We start from the raw sequence: 26,424 nt of genomic DNA, 5'->3' as shown, positions 1-26,424 counted from the left end.
GCGTTTCAGAAAGGCGGGGCATAGAGGAGAAACAATAATGTACAGTATGTGGAAAATAATGTTTTTTTAACCTTAAACCGCATAAACATTTCATTAAACCAAATACACAAAATAATGTTCTTTTTAGCAGCATCATATGACCCCTTTAAGATGATACTTTTTGTGGTTATAAAAACAGACCTAAGCCAACAATAGCCTTTCAAATGACTAAAAAAGCATTCTATAAAACAATGAGGCAATAATGATTGTTTAATTAATAATTATATGGTTTCATTCAATAACACTGTTAAAATACATAATGTAATACAAAATAAACAATGTATGTGGATTACATGTTATTACAAATGCCTGCAAAGGGAGCCAAAGGTCATGTAATTGCTGCTGCTACACTTACAGGACAATCAAATCCTTGTAGACTATTGACCAAACATTTAATTCAAATATCCACTTAATCTTTAATTTTTGGCCACCTTTTTGCTATATATAGATGACACAGCCTCTATAATTTCTTCAACAAAAAACATGTGGACATCACAACCCTTACAAAAATTAACCATGGTTGTATCGTAGTAAAACTTCTTAATTTTCTTTTGCAAGATTTCTGAATGCTTGAGACTATAAAATCAATCAGACAGTTGTATTATTAAAATCATAGCCATAGGTAACTGTCTAGATTTGGTCTAGATTTTAGAACTGGTCTCATACTGTATCGCGTACCTTGTCAGTGTCATGCGCTTTGCTTGGCCATTTGTTGTGATAAACAGGAAAGTGTGTTCAAGCGCCAGCAAAACAGTGTAAAGAAATACTCTTTGTGAGAAGCAGTCAATCAGCAGAAGTTAAAAGCAGCCTGTAAGTGTATTCATGATGGCTACTTATAGGAAACAAGAGGGTCACATGACAAGAACAAACCAATGGGAAACTAGACACATGACTAAAACAACCAATCAGAACATGACACATACACAAGGCTGAGATACATGAAGGCAAGGGAAGTATGACACAAACAGCATAAAACAATTACAAAATAAAAGACATGGAAAGATGAACAAGACAAAACCCAAACACCACATTACAACAGGACATCAACCTTTCTCCTGTTGTTTTCTTTTTTACATTTTTTTCCCTTGGAAAAATCTTTGTTTTCCGTTTCATTATGGGAGGTTTGTCAAACCCGAGAAAGCAGGGCAAGTCAAGCCCGTTTCTGAAAGAGAGGTTACTTATACTCAGAGTCAGTTACCGTGGTAACTTACTCTATGAACCTAACCTGATCGGGAGCAGGTTTTCTTCGGTAAACCCAGAGTTTCTTAAGGTCTCCTCCCCCTTTTAATGGCGTAAGCGATGTTTAAATACCTCATTCATTCATTCATTCACGCTGCAAAAATGCTCTTCTTACTGAGTATTTCTGTCTTATTTCAAGTACAAAAGTACTAAAAATTCTTAAATCACGATGCATTTTCTATATAAGAAAAATTATATAGCCTAAGTTTATTCTTGTTTCCTGGGGGGAAACAAGTGCATTTTACTTAAAACAAGTAAAATTATCCACCATGGGGTAAGAAAAATGAAAAATCTTTTTCCTTTCACATTTTTTTTTTTTTTTTGGATGAACTGAATTACATTACACAACAATTTGAACTGAATTATATTACACAACAATTTGAACTGAACTGCATTACCTGACTGAACAGAACTGAATTCAACTGCCATACACAATTTTATTGTAGGCCCCACCTCCCCCCGTCAAACACCAGACACCGTCAAAGTGACAAAAATGGCATGTCCTTTTATGCTGTAGACGAGGAGGCTGTATTAATTCGTAGGGAGTTACTTTTTTTTGTGCCATATCCACATGCATATTTATTTGGTAGTTTTCTATATCGGGGATTATTAAGGCCGCTGTATGCAGAGCGGTAACCATGGTGTGCCTCGCTGACGTTCACTTGATAACATCTTGCGGTGACCTCTGGAAGTAACCCAATAATTAGAATTTCCTTTAGAATTTCCAGTGTGGTTGGATGCATAGATGACGCGCATATTCCCATCATCGCACCTTCCGAAAATGAAACATAGAACGGAAGGATGCCATGTGGAAGTGAAGACCGAGATATATGCTGTAACCACCACCACAGCTGTTACATAAACACAAATTATGCACAATTTATTTGGTCATCTTTAATTCCTACAAATACAAAAGCAAGAGTTATTCTTTTTTTTACTGTTGAATTTTAGTATTCTTCCAATACTTCTCCTCTTCATCTGTTCTTCATTATTTTGCGAGGCTTCTTGCTGTTGACTGAGTAGACGTCAAATGTTAATTTCATTACTCTAATTAAGAAATGTAACAGGTTGGATTAGAGAATCTTTAATTATGTGAAAAGATTAGACTACGTGAAAAGATTAGAGTATGTGGGAAAAAAGCGATTTTTTTTTAGAAACCCTGTGAATAAGTGTCAAAAATTACTCAATGAAAGAAAGAAGCAACTTTGTCTGCGTCAGGTAGCCAACAAACAACCAGAAACTTCTTGTCTTCGCTAATGCCCGTTTTCTGCGATCGTCTCTGACTGAGTAAAGGTAGAACGCAGACCAACCAATGACAGAGGAAGAGAAAAACCCACTGGTTATCCACGCGCGATTCCCACCCCCTGCGTTTACAGAAAGCCAACATTATCCATCTGTCACTTAATACAGACGCTCAGCACACATATCGTTTGGCTGATATAGGTGGGCTGACTCGAGATCCGCAGGACTATCTGGATAGCAACTTTACTGGACCGAGTCCATGCGTGTTTTATTGGGGAATATTTCTGCACGTCGTGAGTGGTAAGAGATACGTGGATCGTCCTCTTGTCTGTGCCCGTTCTCATCTAACTGTCAGGTTTCATCAATGTTGTGTTTGTGCCGTGTGATTTTAGACTAGCGGTATTGATCATAATAACTTCTTAGCTGCAAATGCATTTGATACAGTTTCTCTCGAAGCTCGGGCAAGAAGTTGTGTCAGCGGAGGCTGTGAAACAAGGAATGCTCTTGACGGATGTGATTTAGTCTTATAAAAAAGCTGGCGATATAAAGTGCGAACATCAGTGATATGTAAACTAATGTATATGTACCAGTAAGATGCTGTTAAAATATTCTGTTAGTTGTTTGTGTAATTAATTTGGCAGTCTTGTGGGATGAGTTAGGTATGGTTCGTTTTATCAGTGTAAAAAGAAAACATTTAATGCATTTTGAACCATGATTTAAAAACAGATTAAATATCATGCATTGCACCTTGTTCCAGCTATTAGGCATGCTCTGGTAAAATAGAAAACACCAGACTTGACTGCATTTCCAGTATTATATGGTCTCCTAAAATGGTCATGCTGGTCTACTGAGTGATTTCGTTAAAAGGGTTTAAGGCACTTTTCATGAAATTTGGCTTGGCTGTGAGCCGCCGTAATGAGACCAGCAAATCAACTGAATACCATCTAAAACCAGCAAACCATTGTTAAGCAGTTTTTATTCTTACAAATTATGCAGGAAAGCTATGGGGTAATGCACTATAGACATTTTGATGGTTATTTATTGACCGATACTGTATTTATGTTTTTTTGTTTTTTTTGATATTATGGATTGGTCACTCACATTAGTGTCTTGCCTGTAGCTATATTGGCCATAGACGCACATTAGCCTTGAATAGTAGCCTGCTGTGCCATATAGACACACTGAGAGAGTTCAGACATATATGTAATAATAAATAACTTATCATACCTTAGAATCTTGCATATCTTTCTAGACTTAGGCTATATTAACATCTCAATTAATCTATTTAATTATAATAAATGTTCAATTCTTTTCATTCATGTGATTTAGTTCAAAGTGGTCAAATATCTGCTATAGATGTATACCAGTGCAGATTGAGACCTTGGCAACACTTTGATTTGGCAAGAATTAAACTTAAGTTTTAAATTGTGGTGAGTATTCAGATATTTAATGAATTCTCAAACTACTCTGACATTTATTAGGTGAGGTAAAATAATAACTATTTGGTCATCTTTGGAGACATTAAAGAGCAGGTCATATGGTATTTTAAAGTGTCCTAGTATTGTGTTGGAGTCCCCTACAACAGGTTTAAATGCATCTAAGGTCAGAAAACATTGTAATTTTCTCAGAATATACATTTAATATTAGAGTCATTTGCCAATGATTTCGAAACGATTCGTTCCAAGCAAGTTCGGAGCAAACCCCTCCCTTCTTTGATTTGATTAGTTCATTTCTCGAGTCTTTCGAATCGTTCGTTCTTTTGTCACGTGACGTGACAGCACTGGATAGAGAAATTAGTTAATTTACAAGCTTCCTTACAAACGGCCGGGTGCATAGTCATTATTATTATTATTATTATTATCATTATTATCTTTATTATTTACTCTTACAGTTATGTGATGCGTTTCTGGTCTCAAATTGTAGCTTTTTACATCTTACAGTTTATAAATGTGTGAATTTCTGTCATTATGGTTCTTTTCCATAACACTGAATGTTGTAACAAAGGTAATAAAGAGTTGGTTATTATTATTAAGTCTCTTTCCGGCTCAGACTGCATAGGTTAAGCTTATGGGTCTGTCACGTGATGAACGAACGACTCGGAAAACCCGAAGAACCGACACAGGTGAACTACTTGACTAATTCCAGTACAGAACCTATAGGATGTTGCGCACGCGTGACTGAACGAATCACTCCCCGAGACGACTCGTTCTTCCAGAGTCACATTAAAGATTCGTTCAAAATGAACGAATCGTTCAAGAACGACCCAACACTAGTCCTTGAGCAAGTTAGCACGTACTTACAGGTTGTGGTTCGGAGTGCTTGTTAGTCCAAATTAAGAAGATTAGAAGCCAACAATGATAAAAGCCAAGATTAGAAAAGCAGTCCTTGGTAAAATTACATGTACACAACAAAGGGTTCGAATTGTATTTCTGTGGTATCCTTGAACACAGCGTCTTCTCAACATGATGTAAACACACTAACTAGCGGAAGTGTGGGCAGGGCAGACTCTGTTCGTATTTCTTGTGCAGGCGGGGATTATGCAAATGTGTTACCCAGTGACGTATACCGGTAACAGGCAAAAGATTCGAAAATATGACGACTCGTTAAGGCGATTCAGAATCGACTCTCTCTTTTGAGAGACAATATCTTTATTTATCATGCACTTTTTTGATTAACAACTTTGCAGATTGTTTTCATTTAAGGATAGCTACGTTATAAACTGCAAAAGAGATATTTTTCAAAAACCCATATGACCTGCTCTTTAACATGGCTGTAATGAGTTTTTAAAAACAATACATTCACAGCAAGGTCAGGAGACCTAAAGACATTTACATAGGAAAAATGTGACAGAGAGAAATAGATATCCATTTCTTCCAGTAGCTGACGGCTGATAGTACTGGTGCTTGATTGTGTTGGTCGATGTGGCTGGAGCAATTTTGTCAAATGGCAGAGAAAGCTAATCGTAGCTCTCAGTGTGCACACTGATGGAAATACATTTCCCCCCTACATTCCCTATTCCCAGTGTTGTAATCAGTTTGTTGAATGAAAAAGCAGAATCATAAGAGAGTTTATTGTAAGAGACAACCCTGAAAATCCTGTAAATGGTTTGAAAAGATCTGCAGCCAATGAGGATTTCAAGATCGCTGTGATTGAAAAGAGAAAGATCTTTACTGCAGTCTAGATGCTAAAGTATATGTTAGATTTTATTCATTTTTTTTATTTCAAAAGCCATCATAATGTGTTTTTGGCCTCTCTCTTGGAGATGAAAGTGTAGATATGTTACAAAACAGGAGAGCTGACATAACCAGAGGTTCACAAAAATACAACCAGCTGGTCACATGCAGATATAAGTTGACTGATTTCAATATATTGATTGTCACAGACACAAAACAATCTGATCAATCTCCTGAACATGCTTGACTGTTTTAGTCACAGCCCTCTTATGCCATTAGCTGTATATAACTGTCACTACATACAGAGCTGCAGTGGTGACTAGTCCCTCTCAGGAGCTAATAAAAAGCACAGGGAAACCACCTCATTGAATGCTCAATTAGCAGGCCAGCAAGAGCGTTTTCATGCAAAGTTCAAAGGAACCCGAGGCAAGCAACATGGCTGTTCACTGATAAGGAGTTTGTTGAGTGCTTGATTGCCATATCTGTAAATTTATGCTATAGCATTGTGTTTGAAATTCTGACAACGTACAAAATTGCCATGCTACATTTTTCTGACATGTTAATTTATATTAGCTGCAGAAGAAAATATGTAATATAGCATTTCTGCTTCTTACGTCTTACAAAATCACTGATACCACAGACCGTATTCATTTAGGGAATAACAGAGAAAATTGTACTTGGAGGCCATCACTGCCAATTTTGTGCCACCTATGATTGATGAAAGGGTTCTTAAGGGCTTCCTCAAGAGAAACATGTGGCAACATACATCACAGCTGAAATAGGCACTGCATTATTTAAGATGGTATTTTTTGCCATTTGAAGAGAAATGAGATTGTGATGAGAGAATATGTTGCGGATATTGCGTCTTAATAGCAACACCTCAAACAGTGTGAACTGAAAACTGCAGCAACACATTGATTTTGGAGCAGGATGGGGCAATTTGAAAAGTTTTTAGCTGAGGAAAGACCAACTAGCCTGGGTTGTCATCTGTGACTAATACTGAGATGCTATAAGTTTTGAGCTGAATTCTGGGCATTCAAAAGTAAATTAATTTTAAAGCACACGCAAATGGACAAAGATGAATGCTTCCGACTCATTAGTCTTACGTATCTTTGAAAATAAGTCAAAAGGCCTGGTCCACATCACATCTTATTCTGGCCAAGAACTGCTTACTGTACATAAATAGAACATTGTTATTTTAAGTATCAGTGAGGTACTATTATAGTTTTTATGTTTTCCTTCTTAATTTTTACTTTAGTTAAAGTTTTTGTTGTATGTTTTTGTCTATAGTTTTTAAATTTTTAAACTAAGTGAAAATGAGAAGTATTTTATTTGGCAACTAGCTGAAATAAAATACTTTTTTCAGTAACATTTATTTTAAGAAAATGTTTGTATGGTTTTCATTTAATATGGTTATAGTTATATAATAACCCTGGATAGGAACAAACTGCCTGATCAACATGAAAAACAATATGTCGACATGTAAAGCAACAAGACTAATATGAATAATAGGCAAAATTTGGCAATTCAATATTTGAATTATTTCATTCACAGTGGTGCTTGTTGTATCAGCTTGGTACCTTGTAAACACAAATGTGTTCCCTGGTGGACTAATAAATCAGATTAGAGCTTGACAGATCGAAAGAGATCTGCATACATTAGGTATTCGGCCAGCAAATGGACTGGTCGGTGGGTGTGAGTCCAGGTGACAAAAATGACCACCTTGTTACTGTGGTTTAGGTTACAGGTTTGCAATTATTTAAATATGGAAAAACTATGGTAATAAGGCCAAGCAGCCTATTATGTGATTGTGAGAATGATTAAATGTGAAAAATATGTAATACCAAACCCTTGCTTTAGCTCCCAGAACAATAATGCATCTCACATCTGCCTATTTGTAATGAAACTCCACAAGCACTCAGTGTAATGATCTCTCAAAGCAAAGCAGACACACTGTTTAAAATAAAAAAAATTTAAAATCTTCTTGAAATGCACTTGCTTTAAAGTCCAAAAATAAAAAGTGTAATCCCTCCTTTTTGTTACATAGGTTGCTTTAGTAAATGCTTTAGTAAAAGTGCCTATGCTTGCCTTCCTGACAGAGTGAAGCATGTGATGGTGACAGAGCAGTATGGAGTGCTCGTGGAAGACTCTACTGCTGCTCGTGTGCACGTCTTTGGGGGTGCAGTACACTGCCATCCGCTCCCTCCACGACTCCTTCAGTGGCCCATGCCAAGACTCCGCCCACTGCCAAAGACGCCAGGGTAAAGGTGAGTCACTGTCCTGTTACACAAAGCATTAGATTTTCACAATGGCATTTAACATTGCATGAGCATTCTGCAGATCAGTGCCGTCACTGGAAGAAAGAAAATGAAATTTGTAAGTGGAAATGCGTGGTTTTATTCAAATTGAATCAGGTTTACAAAACCTTACTGACGGATTGTATTTACATTTATTCTGATTAACAAATCAACAAGGGTTTCCTCTATCTACTTCTGAGTCATTTCTTTTGTGCTGTACAGATGCATGTTCCCATCATTCAATATATTTATTAAAGCTGGGATGAAACAGATGAAATGACAGATATTTGCAAGAGAAGTATGTTGATTCACTCGAAGATTGGGTTTTGACATTTTGATTAAAAAGTACATGGTCAAAAAAAAACGAAACACATGAATTGCTCACAATGAGATCAATAAAATGCATTTTAGATAAGAGTGAATTTTCATTTCATGCTGACATATATTGGATAAAATAAACCTAGCAGGGATTTTAAAAAATCAAATAAATGACTTCTAACACACACACACACACACACACACGTTTGTTTCTGTGAATTGTGGGGACTTTCTATAGACTTCTATTACCTTTATACTGACCAAACGATATTTTCCCCCCCCCTAACCCTAAACCTACCCCTTACAGAAAACCTGTTTGCATTGTTACACTTTCAGATAAACATCATTTACAGTTTAAAATTTTTTTTCCCCTCGTGGGAACCGCAGGCCGGTACCCACAATGACAAAAATGTCAGGTTTTACTATCCTTGTGGGGACATTTGGTCCCCTCAATGCAGCATAAACAAGTACACACACACACAAAATCCTCAAGAAATATGCCAGATATTTAAAATGATTTTTTTATTTTCTCTAATTAAAATATTTCAAACAAAACATTATTTCTTGGGATAACTGTATTGATTGGTAACCATTTTATAGTTCAGAGTGAATTTTCATTTCATGCTGACATATATTGGATAAAATAAACCTAGCAGGGATTTTAAAAAATCAAATAAATGACTTCTAACACACACACACACACACACACACGTTTGTTTCTGTGAATTGTGGGGACTTTCTATAGACTTCTATTACCTTTATACTGACCAAACGATATTTTCTATCCCCCTAACCCTAAACCTACCCCTTACAGAAAACCTGTTTGCATTGTTACACTTTCAGATAAACATCATTTACAGTTTAAAATTTTTTTTCCCCTCGTGGGAACCGCAGGCCGGTACCCACAATGACAAAAATGTCAGGTTTTACTATCCTTGTGGGGACATTTGGTCCCCTCAATGCAGCATAAACAAGTACACACACACACAAAATCCTCAAGAAATATGCCAGATATTTAAAATGATTTTTTTATTTTCTCTAATTAAAATATTTCAAACAAAACATTATTTCTTGGGATAACTGTATTGATTGGTAACCATTTTATAGTTCCTCCATGTCCTCAAGTTCACTTTTCAGCAAGTACAGTAAATATTATCATTGTATTTTTATCAGTGTATTCTGTTAAATTTGCAGTGTTTTATGGTTAATTATATCAAGTTGATTTGCCTTGATCTAGTTGGTGTGTCTTACTTTAAAGCATCCAATGTAGTTTAGATAAAATTACATGATATTATCCATATGTCAAAAGATGGTTAAAATGGATTTCCATTCTCTTTATTTTCTTGCCATTGTGTAAATAATCATATAAATAGAAGTATCTGAGCTTGACTAGATCATATATCTCAAAACATTTAGAAATACTTTTATACAGACATAAAGTTACAGAGCTCAAAAACGGCATAACAGCAATGACCCATCTATTGATGTGTATTGAATGTCATCTGCATTCAAGTCCAAGTGCCAGGATGCATTTTTAGACATAGTTTAAGCCCTCCATTAAATTATAGTTTGCATAGAGATTTAAATTCAATTATAATTCATGTTTGGTTATGGACGTATAGCTTTAGCTGGTTTGACAAGATCATCCTAAAGGATTCAAATGACATTCTCTCTATAGGCTTATCTCTCTCAGGTCAGCCCTTCTGTAATGAGTAAGTTTCTAAGGAAAGAAATTAGCAGAGAACTGTTAGAAATGCTACCTGGAAATTCCCCCCTCTGCTGTAAGGAGCGAGAGATGGAATATCAATAATTAATTCTACAATTATCTCATCATTAATCTGCCGTAATATGTCCTCACGGACCAGCTGTTTGCACTTCCAGCAAGCGTCGACTCGTACAACCTAATGTGCCACGCGCAATCAGTCTCTCATCAGCCATAATTACAAGCGTTATCAGTCTCTCCCACCCTCCTGCTATATATAGTAATTGTTCGTTTTGAGCAAAAGTCACATAATCTTTTTTCGTATATGGAGAAATGCACTCTTTGTTCATATTTCAATTTTATAAGATTTTTCAAATATTGCTTCAAAATGGTGAAATGATTACCACCACAGAAGGAGGCAATCCAAGTCTTCAAAACAACATTATTACTGCTGTACATTTCCTCTCTATGGGCAGAATAGGTTTTTGAATTGCACTGGACTTTATTAAAGTTTTTGTTCAGATTAAACTGTTTTTTTTTTCCCTAAATTACAGCTCCAGGTATTTTCTTACCCAAATAAATGATTGATTAAAGATGAAGCTGAACTAATTGGGTCTTTTGTAGCCTTATAATGTCCTCTGAGGTTTCAGAGCACCGTATTATCTCACTTTCTCTTCTTCTCTTCTCCAGAGCAGAGATGGAAATCTCTCTGCGATGACAGCCGCGTCCCTGATGAGACTAGTGCTGCCGCCACTCGAAAGCACATCCTTCTGTTTGCGCAAACCCGCAGTGGCTCCTCATTTACCGGACAACTTTTCAATCAACATCCTGGCATATTTTATGTTTTTGAGCCCCTTTTCCACGTGCAACAGGCCTTCACCAATTCTAGTAGCCGTCTGCAAAGGGCTTTGGATGGCAGAGCTCTTCTGGGAGCCTACCGAGACCTCCTACTCAATCTCTACAACTGTGACTTCAGCTTCCTGGAGAGCTATATTCGCCCCGAACCACAGGATCACATGACCGGGGCCTTTTTCCGCCGCAGCTCCAGTCACGCCCTGTGCACGCCGCCTGTCTGCCAGGAAGGTGCCGAGGAGATTCTAGCAGGCCAACCGGATGAAGTCTGGTGCCCAAAAAAGTGCCAGGCCTTGAACCTCACACTAGCCTCTCAGGCTTGCCAAGCACGAACCCACGTGGCCATAAAAACAGTGCGTATCCCAGAGATAGGCGACCTACGTACGCTTTCAGAAGACCCCCGTTTAGATCTGCGAATCATCCATTTGGTGAGAGACCCCCGAGCCATTCTTGCCTCCCGCATGACTGCTTTTGCCGGTAAATTCAGGGCCTGGAAGATGTGGAATGCCACCGGCCGCCAACCACGGTACGTGGACCTGACGCAGATAACGAGAACGTGCAGAGATATCGAGTATTCTGTGGAGACCAGCCTGCAGAAATCCACATGGCTGAGGGGTAGGTATCTGTTGGTGCGCTATGAAGACTTGGCCTTGAATCCTGAGGAAAAGGCCAAGGAGATATACAGATTTCTGGGGCTGGACCTGCATCAAAGAGTCCTCACATGGATTGCTCATAACACCAATGGCACTGTCCCATCTTCTTCAGAGTGGAACTATAAGTACTCCACCACAAGAGACTCAAAAGCCACAGCTCAGAGCTGGAGAGTACATCTGAACTTTGACATTGTTAAGACAGTTCAATCTCTTTGTAACAGAACTCTTTCTCTACTAGGCTATAAGCTTGTTCAGTCTGTAGATGAACTGAGGAATATAACAAAAAGTTTAATGGAGCCCAGGACATAGTACAGGTCATTTTTAAGCAAACTACTAATTCATTTTGCAACACACTTTTATCCAAAGTGACTTATATTGCATTCAGTGGATACATTGAATCAAACAGGACTCGTAAGTCCCAACAAAGTACATTTGGTTACGGAATTTTTTACATATTTTTCAGTTTGTTTTGACAACTTGCATACCAATTGTCAATGCCATGTACTGTAAATGCAACATTATAGATCTTACTTTGGTGACAACCTAGCTCATTAATAATAATTAGGTCATGATTATGATGCTTGGTACCTTTCCTTAAAGGAATAGTTTGTCCAAAAAAATGAAAATTCTGTAATCATTCCCTTACTTATGATTCTCTTTCCTCTGTCTCAGTGATTTTTGCCCATACAATTGAAGTCAAAGGTAAACAAAATGTTTTGGTAACCAACATTCTTAAAAATATATTCTTCTGTGTTCTGCAGAAGAAAGTCTGGTTTGGAACAACATATTGGTGAAAAAAAATCATGATAGAGTTTTCATTTAGTTCTTAATATTCATGAGCCAGGCCTTTAGAATAGTATGATGCTAAATAAGCACCCGGGCCCACCATTTTCAGCCTGTAAATGTGCATTAATGTGACCAAAGAACTATCGACACAAAGCACAGCAGACTTGCCAGTAATGAACATGACAAAGCTGGTCAAATGATCAAATAAATAGCATGTATCGTCTGGGCGAGCCCTTAAATGGCCTTAAGTATGAATGTTGATCAGCGAATATGTCCTTACAACCCCATAAACAGTCAAACAGAAATCTAAAATGACTGAAATGTCACTCACCGCTACTGAAAAGCCCGCTTCTATGTTCTTCTTAAAAGCAAAGTCCTTAATGAAATCAAGTCGGCACAGAAGTTCATGTTCAGTTTAAATCACTGGCAGACAGGTCAATGTGTTTCCATCTACTGAAGTCCTTTAATTTTTTTTTTTTTTGCAAGCTAAAACTTCAGAAATTATCTCCCTCTGATGGCTTTGTGAGTCAGAGTCAGTGATTATTTCTAAGTGCAGTGTCAACATTGGGAAAAGCACTTTGGAGCTATGCAGCCACTTTGCAATTTGTGGATAACAGATATGAAACTATACAAATCAAAATCCTCATTTAATTAATATGCTATCTCTTGTTCACAGAGCCCCCTTGAGGTTGAGCCTTTGGCTGCAGCCCATGTGATCCCTTGGGTTAATGTGGCCCTGCTAATTACTGTTTTAGTTCATATCGTGGATTAAATTACTAAACCCATGAACACATCACATTTTGGAAGTCTGAGCTCAAATATCTGCTAATATGTAATGAAAATGTCACTTCATTGCATACAAATGTTGCATAGAAATGCAGAGATTATGAGGCTTGGGAATATTAAATTGTGCCAGTGTTTAGCCTTAAAAAAAAATCTTGGATTTCAGGATGTCTTTGTATATTTGTGTTGTTGTTCATGCCATTCTGCTAGGTCCTTTAAGCAATTTATTACTTCTATGTGAAACATGCCCTTAAATGCCAACACTTTTACATATTGGAAATAAGCTGTGTAAACAACAGTTCCTCATCTCAGGTATATGATGATTAAATGCAAATCTTCAGCCGCACTGCCAATTAATAAATATGCAGAGAAAAGAGGAAAACTATATGGTGGACTAAATTATTCCTTTTCATATTGTTTCATTCCTTTGGAATTGATGGTTCACAATGATATAATATGTTTGTTTCATTCAATTATTTATTTATGGAAAATTATTTATTTATGGAAAAAGGTGCAGAATTATGTGGGACACTGTGCAACTGGTGTATTAGCTGTATTAATGATAGGTTCTGAGTGCTTATTTGTCTGTATGTAAGCTTTCTGAGTAATACACATGAACACATTGATTGACCTGTGTTATTAATATTTAAGCAGGACTGGTGGCAAATGGAAATGAATCTGAAGCACTAGTTTTGTTGTAGGTGTTTGTTGCTGCTGTATGGTATTCTCTATGGCCTGCGATTCTCATCAGTTTTCCGTCTTTATGCACCAAGAGCTTGTAACACTCCAAAGAGAAAGGAAAAAATGAAATTGCATCATATGACCCCTTTAATACTTGACATGGGTGGTGTTCTGCTGAGGCTGGAGCATTTGGTGAAGTGCTGATCATCTTCTCAACGTCAGCAGTCCAGCTTTAGCTTGAAAATTGAAAAAGTGATTACCAAGGGACATGGCCATAATTCAGACTCCCTTTTTGTCAGTTCTTTTTGTTTTCAAAGGCAAGGATGCCTGACATTAACATATTTAATGGATGATAAGCATTGGGTTGATGAATATAGGCTATTTCCATAGCACATAAATACAAAATCATCAGAAATATTGAAATATCATTTTGCAAAGATATATGGTGAAAGCAGCGCCATTTAATATAATTCTGAAAATACTGCAAATATAGGGGATTTTGCGCAAGTTAAAATGAGTGATTCGTTCATTTACACGCAATGGTTCAAATGAACTGATTCATTCAAATGAATCGGACTTCCTAGCGCTAAATATGACTGAAAACGGAGCACAAGCACAGCCCAGGTGGGTTTATTTTTTTCCCTAAACTCAGCTCGCTAAATAGCATGTATGTTCTAAAGCTCTAGGTTCGGTACAACGCGACTGAACCGTAATGTGGCGATTTGTAAGACAAGCTGCTTTTCAGATACACTGTTTTGAATGCAGCGAAATCAGCCTCACGCTACTGAATGCAGCTAATTATCTATTACTCGCTATTTTTAGTTGGTTACTCCCCAGTGTTATAGTCTACTTAGAAGTGGCAGGAAAAAATATTAGATTTTCTCGTTTCATGACAGTGCAATATTATTGCCCAGTGTTATTACTTCCAGTTTTGGATAAAGAAAAAACAAGTCTGGCTCAAGTCTCAAGAGAGGCATTATGAGTAAATGGTTGCAAAAACACCTTACCACACGGATCTTGGAAAGAAAGCCCAAGTAAATGTAACCACTGGGTTCTATGCCAGGACATACTTTCTAACCAGAATCCTAGGGGTTAAAAGCACCCTGAGGGAGTAATCCTCCCTCATTTACAATCACTCTCTGCCCTGCAGCTGCTGACTGCAGGGTTATTTCTCAGAGGCCCTGAGAATATATCCATAGAAGAAACTCAATAGAAACGGGATTTAAGATGGAGGGAGAAGAGAAGCCATCTCTCTTTGAACTTAATCTGCAAAGGCAACACAAACCGGCAATAAAGCAGAGTTTATGACACCCTCTGAGAACTGTTTCATTGGCTTTTCCATCGCACCCTGACATACAAAGACACCAGCCGCCTGAGTCAGCCACACAGTTAATCGCCCATCTCTTCACAGCCAATATCAGCCCCCTCTGTCCCTCTTAACCCCGCTGACAAATTTAGACCTCTGAGAATGGCGGTAACTGATGTTCAGAGCAAATCCACAATGTGTGGGTGTGTACAGCGTGCTTTTGTACATGTGAGTAATGTATTAGCATGAAGATATGGGAGTGAAGTGGCCACAGGTCAAGAGTCTGGCATATGCTCGGTTGCCAAGAGAGAAACAAAAGAGAAAAAAAATCAAACTGCTCTCTACGAATGACCCCTTTCTTCTTAGAAAACGATCACATAAAGGTCAGGCACAGACTTGTGGGAAAGGAAAATTAGTCTGCTGCAGAAATCATGAACATGAGAACTGGATGTAGCAAATATTATAGAGATAAATACTGTTTATTTTATATAGGTCTACTGTCACTGCTCAAAATGTAAGTTGCTATACATTTTCTTTTACATACAGAATTACTAAGGCTGCTAAAAGAAAGGCTATTTTGTGCTTCGCTTGTAGCATGTGATTTAAAAGTGCTGTAGACTCTTAAATATTAATCCTCATTTAAATTATTTTTGCTATTATGCCAATGCCAAAGCCATCTGTCAAAATCGGCAGTTTTCCTGACACATCGAGTCAGCTCCAAAGATGTGAGACCAAGATGGAAAATGTTTAGCTTGTTTTTTTTTTTTTTCTAATTTAATACAAAATTTTACATTACTTATTCTCAGCATAGCATTTTGAATACATTTTACTGCACTGAATTCTCTGTTTTTGCTTATTCGATTGACAATATTTCTTCTTTGTTTAAAATGTATTAAAATTCTAATTTTTAGTTTATTTCCAGTTTCAAAGAAAAGAATCCCTGAATTGTAATGTGGTTCAAAGCGTTTGAACCAAACTGTGCAGTCTTCAAATGCATAAATCCATGGCAACCATGTTTTATTGAAAGAAACGATGAAGCATAAACTGATCCTAATTTTTTTTTTTAAATAAATCCAATATTTTCTGCTCCCTCCATCATAGCAGTCTGAAAATCCATCTCACTCTCAGATTTTCAGTAAAACTTAAGATGAATCACTCTCCAAGCTAACTGTGTTTAACACTGGGATTCACAAAGACTGATTTGACAAGTAGCCTACTGTGCAGGCAATAATATACGAGTAGGGTACAAATAAAAATATGTGTAATTTATGAACGGCCAAGACACAATCTTCAGACCATTTCTCTGTAGCTTTGAGAAAAATTATTTGTGTTATCTATGTCGCTTGCCTCCTTTTTAGAACAAATCGGTACATCTGGAAAGCTATACAAATGGATTCAGTACCCATGAGGAAAGCATCCTAACGAAAGACTTTCAAATTGCCTTGTTCTCTCCGTCTGCGAAGGTAAATCATAAGTCTACATAATTAAAATAATGAAATGCTCAATTGACGCCCCTCAGGTGCCATTTGCTTGAAATTTCGTCTGATGGGGGCATGAGACAATTGCTGAAGCAATCCTACACGGCGAGGAGTAATTAGCCATATTACAATTTGCAGTAATAGGCACCATAAAATTGAACCCTGAACACTCTCTATATTTCATGAGCCTGTATCTTTTTATAGTCCCTAGTGGGCCCAGAGCCATAGGAGTGCATGATGTTTGATTGCTAAAAAAGGAGAGAAACAGTGCAGGAATGGAAGAAATGCAGCTTGAGAACAGGACCGAGCGGTAAAGGGGTGTGTAGGTGTATGTATGTGCGCATGTGTGAGTTTGCGTGCGCATATACTACTATGCAAACTTAGCATCTGTTCTGTCAGTGTTTTTCAGCAAACCCGGCACCCTCACTTTCACTCCTCCCACACTTTATTTCTCTAAAAATCACATTCCAGGCATTTCAAGACAATTTTTCCTTCACAAAAGATGATTGCCTACAAGTCAACTTTACAAACTGTAATATTCTCCAAAGTGCAGATACGCTAGCTAGTTAGTAAGTGAGTTTCACTTTGTCTGTCAGTGTATTTGTAGCTTAAAAGCATTAATGTGCATTTGTTACAGTAAATGGCATGGTTAAGCAGTAACTCATGCTTCATTTTGACCATTATACCATGAACGTTGTGTCAAAAATAGCTATGCTGCAAGCGTCATATGATTGTGAACCGCAGCATGCAGTGAGACAATGCGTTCTGACAGCATACCAGTCAATCTGTTTCCAATATTACCCTTTTTTCACACTTCTTGTTGTTTGGATATTCTTGGGTGTCTTTGTTGATGTTGTTTTGTACAGAACACTGTAAAAATAGCCAGGATTTTATATTGCCAGTAGATTTCTTGCAATAAAATATTGTATTCAGAGTTTTACTGTAAGGCCATAAAAACAATAACATATTATGCTGCAGTGTGGGATAATACTGTGAAGAGTTTCGTTTGAAGTCACCATTATGATGACTAGTGTTCCCTCTGGCTGGGAAGTTGTATTTACTTTTAATTAATTGACTCCCAGCAGACGTGTTACAGAACACACTTGGTTCCACTGTATTACATGGAGAAAATAAGTTTATTATAGGCTAACTTGCAGTCTACAATATGGGACTATTATAAGATATGTTACAGAAACAGTATAACCTTTTATTTTTATAATTAAGAGTTGCTGAGGTGTTTGCAATGCTGTTGTAGTGTGGTGAGCTGAGTAGTAGTTTTTCTAGTGTAACTTTTAGTATGTATTGTCAACCAGGAATGCAAATATATCAACACTTGGCAGATGTAACTCAACAATGGTAATCAACAATGATGATTTAAGATTTTTAAAAACTCATCAACATTACAAAAGAAAGTAACGTGACAAAAACAGCAACAGTAAAATAAACAACAAATAACCAAATAAATTTACAAATAAATAAAAAAAAAAAAAATGTCTGTGAAATTATTAAATGTAATTTTCAGCAAGCAAGCGGTCAAGTATCGTGTCGTGCAACACAAATTTTTATGTGGCACACCTAAAAGTACATTTTACAGACAAAACACTGAAGTTTTTATGATAGATCTGTGATGTATAATAATAATAATGAAAGTACTTGTCATGCTTGATCACGCTAATGTCAATGAAAAGTGAATGGCAGCGTACTTTTGCTATGGTTATCTCATCTGGAGAACCTAGCTTTGTTTGTTAGCGTCTATTTTGATGACAGGTGGAAATACACACTGTGACTTCCCAGGCGAAAAAGAAGTGCACTTCCATAATGTACTTAAAGTGCTCTATTTTCACGCACTAATTTTGTACTTAATATACAAAAATTATTCTTTAGTACTTCTTAAGATAATCTTCTTAGTGTACTCAAATGTGCTATTTTGGGACAGCATGAATATGAACTTAAATGTGCTTTTAACATACTTTCCCTGATTAAAAAATTTATTTGGTTACCACTTGTAGTACACTTAATCCAACCCACTAGTGGGTTCAAGTGTACTACAAGTGGTGACTGAATACATTTTTTAAATACAGATTATTATTGCAATACTGTACAGTATTGGCCAAATTGAAGGTAGATAACTACTATCAACGAATATAACCTACTGTAAATTCACACTGTACATTTTCTAGACTGCAACTTATCACACAAGTCTAAGCATGAACTTCGGCTGTATATGAAGATGAATGTGGAGAAAGGGCAGGATCCCAAAGGCTGGTATGTAGTGGGAGGAGATCACATTAGATTGTGTGTGTTATTTATTCCACTGCATTATCAGATTATTTTATCCACCAAACATATGCACCACAGGGGATGAAACGATTGGACTGACTAGTGAAGGGTTTGCACTCTATCGCAATGATGAAGAGGAGAGGATTTACAGTACTTCTATCCCCAAATGTTCTCTCTTTCTCTCTCCCACTGGATCAAGGTGCACCAGAACTGTCAGCAAATCCACAATGAATTCCATACAGCACTCATCTTTTGAGTGAACTCATCCATAATTCAGCCTCGACGTCAACACACAACTTCACTCAAAGAAGACTTTCGTCCACATTCACCTTGCGTCTGTTAGCCCAGATGATATACACATGGGAGAAAGGAAAACTCTCGGACTGAAATGTGTCTCTGGAGGGGTGATGTGAAATACTGGAATGATTATATAGGACATGTTTTATGGAAAAGGACCCCATGAAACTGGAGTTTTTAAAGTCTTTTGAAATTAAGCATATATGCATTTTAAATGCAGTCTTTGTCTTCCATGTTGCATATTTCTCGTTTCCAACCTTCTGCCCTTGAGATGGAAATACTAATAAATGTCTCTCTGCAGGAATTGCTTGCAGCTAAACACAAAGATAAACTGGTTTACAGTAATATCTATAGTGATGGTGATGAAACTGTCAAGCTAGGATTTTTCCTGAGCCTTTTAGAGGACAGTAAATTTCACTAATAATTTATAATCAAGCCCAATGGAATTATTTTTATGAGAACGTATATTGTTTGGTGTCCTCAAGCACCTGCTATTAGCTGCATCTATTAAATGGTGTTGACCTCCGATGAGCTGGAAGGCGAGCCAGTAAAGTGTCTGTGCTCAAATGCTGTTGAGTGTAAGCTACAGTAAATTGTGCACTATGCTTGCAAATATAACTGAGTAAAAAAAAATAGTGGTTGTTGATTTATAAACTCATTTTAAGAAGATAAGGGGTGGGGGTGGCATTTACACAATACCCTTTTCAACTAAAACAGTGTGCTGGGTGCCTGAAAACGCAAGCTTTTGAAAACGGGTGAAAATTATACCGTTATCATCTCTGAATAAAATACAAAAACGCGAGTTTGTGAAAACTGCGACATCATGCGCATGCGTGTTACGTGTTTGCGTAGTGTTTCTTTAGAATGTGACATTACCAACTAATCTGGCTGTACATGAAAAATGGAAAAAGAAAAATCTGTTTTTAGCACATCATTGCCATGTAAATGTACCCTAATACTTATTTGTTAATTTTCTCATGTGTTGTTTGTTGTAGAACAGTAAACAAAAATGACATTTAAATCGAACTTTGAAATGTATTAATAATACTAAATAGTGCTCATTTTAATGTTGTTAAAGACTTTGAAAACATCTGGTTTCATGCTCTCAGCAGCCAATACTTCATATACTTTGTTAGTGAAAGTTTGAGAATGAAGGTATATCACATAGCCTGCTCATGTTGGCATCTGCCTAATTTGTGACACAAGGGTTTGAGTCAATGGACACACAGATTTTGACACACAGCACAAGTCAAGTCACATTTATTCATACAAGTAAAATAACAATGTTTATGTTCATCAATTATAAAACAACTTCAGTTAAAGCAGCTCTACAGAAGACGTGTCATTATTCTGCTCAATTCACATTCATTGTTTATTCAGTTCTGTTCAATAAGTGTCAATGTTGCGGTTCATCAATTATAAAACAATTTCAAAAGTAAATCTAGGAAAAGTCTGTAAAAATAAAGCCCAATGTACTGTTTTGATTTATCACATGCTCTTGTATTTGAATTACGCATTGCATGTTGTGTTTTAGGGTTAAACTTTAGGGTAGACTTAACAGATAATGACCTGGCTTAAAATGACTAGTACATCTTCTTACAGTGTACAGAACACAACAGTTTCATTATCCAGCCTCAAGTTTTTGTGTTTTCATCCGATAGTGTCCGTTCAGATCAGTAATATTGGTTTTTAAGGTTTGGGAAGCATTCCTCTTCCCTTTTAAATGTTTATAAATTTATTTTGCTATTCCAACTATGCATGATTACATTCTTTATTGCATTTTATTAATGGAATTAGAAAAGATCTGCAACCCATTTTTGGCTCTCCTCCAGTTGAGATCCAGTGAATAATACATTTGCAACATTAATTATCATGAACAATTAGACATCATAGGGTATGGCAGATTCACATAACTACAGTAAATATGAGCTTATCACTGTACAACCCTAATATACAAAACTGATAAGAAAAAGCTAAGAAGAAACACAGTTATTTCAACAAAACAATATCAAATTTGAAATGTAATGCAGGGAATTCTGGGAATGTCAATTTACGGTTATTCACTATAAATTATACGGTCTTTTTCACTTCCAAAAACGGTATACTACCGTAAAATTACATGTAATGTCCAATACAGTTTTTCACCGTATATAGTAGGGGAATTTACCGTTAACCATTTAACAAGTTTTTACTGTAGCATTTTTACAGTCTTTTACCGTTAAATTCACAGACATTTTTTACAGTGATATATTATGTAAGCACACTGCATCAAAATGATTAGTACAATTTGAAAGAACTTTTGTTCTTTTGTTTGCAGCCACAGAAGTTGAGCTCCAGAAGCCCTTCAGCCTGACACAACTGTTGACGGTAACAAATGACAGGCCTCTCCTGGACAACCAGTCCATCTGTCTGTGTCAGAATAATTGAATTCCGTAAATATAATCAGAGAGCTCTGTTATGATAAATTTTGAATGATTCCTATCTCTGCAGTCTGTTTTGTGGAGGGTATGACATATGATTCAGACCGATATAAAGATATGGACCAGCTTTGTGACAAAAATAGGCCAGTAATCCTTCACAGTCCAAGTACACTGCTCGATTGGTTCATAATGATTACCAGATTGAGTGTGGGGTCATTTTTTCTAATAACGTCTGTGTTTGTTTATGTCTGAGATGATCTGCTATTGGACATACAGTTAGTTCTTCAAATTCAATTGGCCGAGAGGCATTCCAAGAGTTCTGATATGATATAAGCTAAAGTATGATATATAGGTAACAGTTCTCTGAGGAGAGTGTGATTGTGTACCAAAGCTGCTTATAAGCATATTCAGTTAAATATATCAAGCTGAAGGCAGTAACAGAAAGAAGAAACTATGATGTTTGTTTTGATCTATGGCTAATTAGATCATTTGAATATCTGTCCATTTTCAGACAGCTTTCGTTGAATATTTATACTCCATCTGCTTTAGACTTCATTTCATTAGTCATAGCTTCCAGCGTCACATATAGCTTTTCTCTGATCCATTTTCTCAAACCACGATAAACTTTAATACTAATAGTGCACCTGAACTATAATTAAGTTTACAGCCCGATCAAATGAGTTTGTAGCCCTGCTATAAAAATGACTTTAAATCAGTTCGTTTTACTGTGCATTAATCATAATATCCTCTGTATCTGATCATCCTTCAAAAGAGCTTTGTTTAAAAGCCAGCCATTAATTAGGGTTTACTCGAGGCTGGCTCAAAGCAAGTCCCAACACTGATAATCCCATCTGATGCATCTGAGCTAGATAGCTCATTGATTGAGAAGCCCAGCTTTTGTACATGGGAACACAATCGACCAGACTACCAGAGCTTCAATGCAGTTAGTTGGTGAGGACAGACTGACAACAAAGGCACAATTGATGATCTGTGGAGCTTCTGAGGCAGTGGTGTTTAATTAGCCTACGTTGAAAGGCAAGTAAGAGCGTGCTTTACTTGGAGGGATATTTTTGCAAAAGTGATCTAGATTTCTATTCACTCAGCTTTTACTTTTAGCATTGAATGCATGTCATGTTAAGATCAATCTATTACATTTGTTTTCATTGTTTCTTTCGGCATGTGATGCATGAGTGTCATCTGAAACAGATCTCTGATGTAAGCCGTAAACTCAACATGTGATCAGTTCCCAATGGAGCTTCATTGGCTTAGGGCTCATCCAACATCACAGCTCCTTGGTTTTTCTCCTCCAAACCCAGTTAAAACCAGATGCACATCATGTGAACTAAATCCCCCAATATGCCAGTGTGCACAGTTATGTGTTCCATTCTCGCAGACAAGTGTTTCCCAGAGCATATGCCATTTTCGGAGCACGGGAGCATACATTTAATTAGTCCAAGCTCATTTAATTTACCAACACCCAGTTTATTGTGCTCTGGTCCTTTTGTGCTCGATAACAGAGGGCTTCACTGGGGTTTCCAGACTAGTAAACCTGCTTTATCCTCGCCATATTGCATTAATTTGAGCAACCTGAGCTAGTCTCACACTTTTTATCTGTTCCCACTCAGTTTGTGATCTCAGTGTCTGTTTAGGTGACACTAGGGCAAGGTTTGGCTGGTTAGCATGGTCCAGTTTAACCCGTTGCACCATATGGCTGCAAAAAACATATTTTTATGGCCATTCAGAAATATCATAAATATAAATGTGTTTTGACTGAAATGTGTTTCAAGCAACACAAAAATCACAAATATTTCAGTATATTACAGTTGATGTTTTACCAGTGCCTGATTTTTTGAAAGACCCTTAAAAGTGTGAAATAGACTATATTTTCTGCTTTTAGGATATTTTTCTGCCGTTAGGAAAGGACTGTTTCTGTGATGCCATCAGCCAGTCAGCGCTATCATTGCATCATTTTCCTGCAGCTCTGCAGTAATTCAACACAGGGCAATTTTTAGGTTAGGGATGCAATCTTCTGTAATGGGAAAGATTAAATGCTGCCCTATTCTGACAACGCGATTTAGGCAAAAATCAATGGAAAGATATGGTATACGAAACAAAACATAACTCTCTCAGACTTTCCTCCCAAGCTTTTATGTAATCAATTTGGGCATGATTCAGTTTTGTCACTCTTAAAAGCCCTTTTTTTAATTTTTTTTTTACCCCTTTTAACCTTTTTGTGAGTCTGGGACATGTGTCATAGTCTTCTGTTGTTGCTCAGTTCCCTTGTGGGTATGACAACTATCTAGTCATTATCTAGTCACTTCTACCCAAAAAGAGACTGATGATTTGCGTATGAAAGCATAGTGGCCATTAAACATACAGAAGTTGAATGTGAAGAATACATTAGTACTGCAGAATATGCTTTTTGTCACAAAAATGCTAAAGCAATGTTCTTCCACTGGGAGACATGACCCTGATCCCTCAATCCATATTCAAGCTAGATCTGTGCGCCCTTGAGCATTGCATTCAGTGCTGCTGCGTATTGTTTCATTGTTTAAAATCAATGGAAATTTGAATTGTTCAATACAAGGAACAACGAATAAATTGTTCTGGTAATACTAAATAAAATCTTGCACAAGCAGAAAATGCATTCAATTTGAAGAAGTAAGATTGTTGAAATCTATTATTTATATTTCTGATTCGTTGTGCTTCCACAGCATATTGAGGATCCTAATCAATAATCTGAATCAATGGTCTAAGTCAATATGTGAAATTCTGTGCTCTAAGGTGTTTGAAAAGGTCATACTGTTATGTAAATGTTTATGTGAATTTATTTTTCCGATTTTTGTTGTTTTATTAATCGATTCATTGATTATTAAAACAAAGAGTTAATCTATTTTGAATGAAAGATCAAAGACCATCGCTCAATGGCTACAGTGTCTTTTGATTCTCCAGGGAAGTGTGTCTAGCGTGACAAGCGACTGACAAACTTGCTTTTGCCCCATTTGATTCTCCACATCTGAACACAACTACATGATGGGAATGTGGGTCAGGCATTTAAACCAGTGACCTAAAGATCCAAGCATCCATCCTAACTCTCCAGAACGTGTTTTTGATGGTCAAGGGAAAACGAGAGAGCATAGATAAATAAAATGCTTTTTGGTTTTTGCTGATTTACTCTGAAAATGTTTAGCGTGTAGCTTTGAAGTTTTGCCTCAAACATCTTTGACATTATCAATCGATTAAAATGAGAACTTAAGTCAAGAAACAATTAAATTAATAATAATATGTTTTATTACCATGAGTATGTATAGGTAGATGGCATCTGCCTTATTAGTGGCTGTTTCTGGGCCACTATACGTAAGCCATATTGGAACTGTCAAAGGCTGTAATATTGAGTTAATACATATTTAAAACAAACCAACACATTCTCACTAATGAAAGACTGTGAGTGACGACACATTGACCATTCAAAGTTGGCAGATGCGTCAATGTGTCTGGACCAGTCGATTGTTGGCAACTATACATATCTATTGTTGTTACATTAATTACACCCTTTCTGTATTATTCTGTGATGGTATGTGATAAATGTAACCGTAATTTAAAAAGTTCTGTTATGTGAATTTATGTATATGTACACCACCGCAAATTATTATTGACAGTAAAGTAAAGTGACAGTAAAGTCACAGTTAAGAGATTAAAAGTAAAAAGTTTACAAAAGACTTCAGTGTTCAAAAGATTTTCAACATGATAATACTTAATAATGTGATACCGAAGACTGGAGTAATGTCATTGCAGAAATAAATTACATTTTAAAATATATTCATATAGTAAAGTTATTTTATTTCTTAATATTACTGTTTTTACTGTATTTTTGATCAAATAAATGCAAAAAAGATTTTAAAATGCAAATAAATGCAAAAAAGATTTCTTTCAAAAATATTTTGCATTTTTTTTTTAAATGGTGTACTTTTTCAGATGTATGTGAAATAGTCTGTATTTTTGGACTGTCAAAAATTATGTTGAAAAATGCATTGCCTATATGCATTTTCTGACATTTTCCTGCTGTTTTCTGTACAACTGTTCATGGAGACTGGCATTATGCAAATAATTTTTGCCAGGTCAGTCCAAAATTCTTTTTCAGAAAAACACTGCCTGTAAACCTCCAAAAAGAAAGAACTGTGGTTGGTCACTTGAAATGAGTCACGACAGGAGACTAATTACCCCTGCTCCCCCTACTGTTAACTATTAGAATTTATTTATCATTGTCTGGTTAAAAACAAAGAAAGTTTCTATCTTTTTAATGATTAAAGATTATACTAGAGACAGTGAACAGTTGGCAGATCGGCACATCTGCGCAGCCACTTCTGTCTCATCAAGCCTTATGTAGGCTTAATGAATGGTTCTTTGCACTCACGATTCTGTCATTCATGTGTCAGTCTCTTACTGTCTTTCTCTTGTCCTCTCCTGACTCTGCTTTAGGAGAGCCCCGCTGTTCCTCCCAATTAAGACAGTAGAGCTGCCTGGTCGCCCGCCGCTCACAACACTTTCTGACTTATCCTGTTTTCCACTTCCACTTCCAGACTGATGGGGGAAGGAGATGTGGAATAGCAAGAGCTTTGACATCGGCATTTATTTAAAGGAAATCACCCCACCAAAAGCCACAGTACCAAACGGAAGAGTTGAAAAGATTTCTTGACATGCTGTCCATGAATAAACATGATTCATCCATGCAGTTTGGAGAAATTCAGCATTACATCACTTGCTCACCAATGGATCTTTTGCAGTGAATGGGTGCCGTCAGAATGAGAGTCCAAACAGCTGATAAAAACATCATAATAATCTACAAGTAATCCACATGACTCCAATCAATCAATTAAT

The 26,424-nt window shown here is 36.8% G+C and overlaps 1 protein-coding gene and 1 long non-coding RNA gene across 2 annotated transcripts; both read left to right on the top strand.

Moving 5' to 3' along the window:
- Nucleotides 1-2,734: 2,734 nt before the first annotated feature.
- On the top strand, nucleotides 2,735-11,824 carry LOC107749314 (carbohydrate sulfotransferase 1-like). Its single transcript, XM_016564427.1, has 3 exons — nucleotides 2,735-2,820; nucleotides 7,793-7,960; nucleotides 10,701-11,824. Exons 2-3 carry the CDS (start codon nucleotides 7,822-7,824, stop codon nucleotides 11,822-11,824), a joined length of 1,263 nt encoding a protein of 420 aa, XP_016419913.1. The 5' UTR covers nucleotides 2,735-2,820; nucleotides 7,793-7,821.
- Nucleotides 11,825-14,337: 2,513 nt separating this feature from the next.
- LOC107749313 (uncharacterized) lies at nucleotides 14,338-26,219 on the top strand. Its single transcript, XR_001641014.1, has 3 exons — nucleotides 14,338-14,389; nucleotides 16,430-16,534; nucleotides 26,026-26,219. It is a non-coding gene; the product is annotated as an uncharacterized LOC107749313 (long non-coding RNA).
- The last annotated feature ends 205 nt before the right edge of the window (nucleotides 26,220-26,424 follow it).

The sequence above is a fragment of the Sinocyclocheilus rhinocerous genome, unplaced genomic scaffold (genome assembly GCF_001515625.1).
Source record: "Sinocyclocheilus rhinocerous isolate Xijiao unplaced genomic scaffold, SAMN03320098_v1.1 scaffold1311, whole genome shotgun sequence".
Lineage (NCBI taxonomy): Eukaryota > Metazoa > Chordata > Actinopteri > Cypriniformes > Cyprinidae > Sinocyclocheilus > Sinocyclocheilus rhinocerous.
The sequence above is the reverse complement of the archived record's forward strand: the minus strand, read 5'-3'. Positions and strand labels throughout refer to the sequence as shown.

Excerpts from the sequence above, each read along its gene's own strand:
- LOC107749314 (XM_016564427.1), top strand. The coding sequence starts at position 7,822 with ATGGAGTGCTCGTGGAAGACTCTACTGCTGCTCGTGTGCACGTCTTTG. Across the intron at positions 7,961-10,700 it reads CCAAAGACGCCAGGGTAAAG|AGCAGAGATGGAAATCTCTC; the intron begins GTGAGTCACTGT and ends TCTCTTCTCCAG.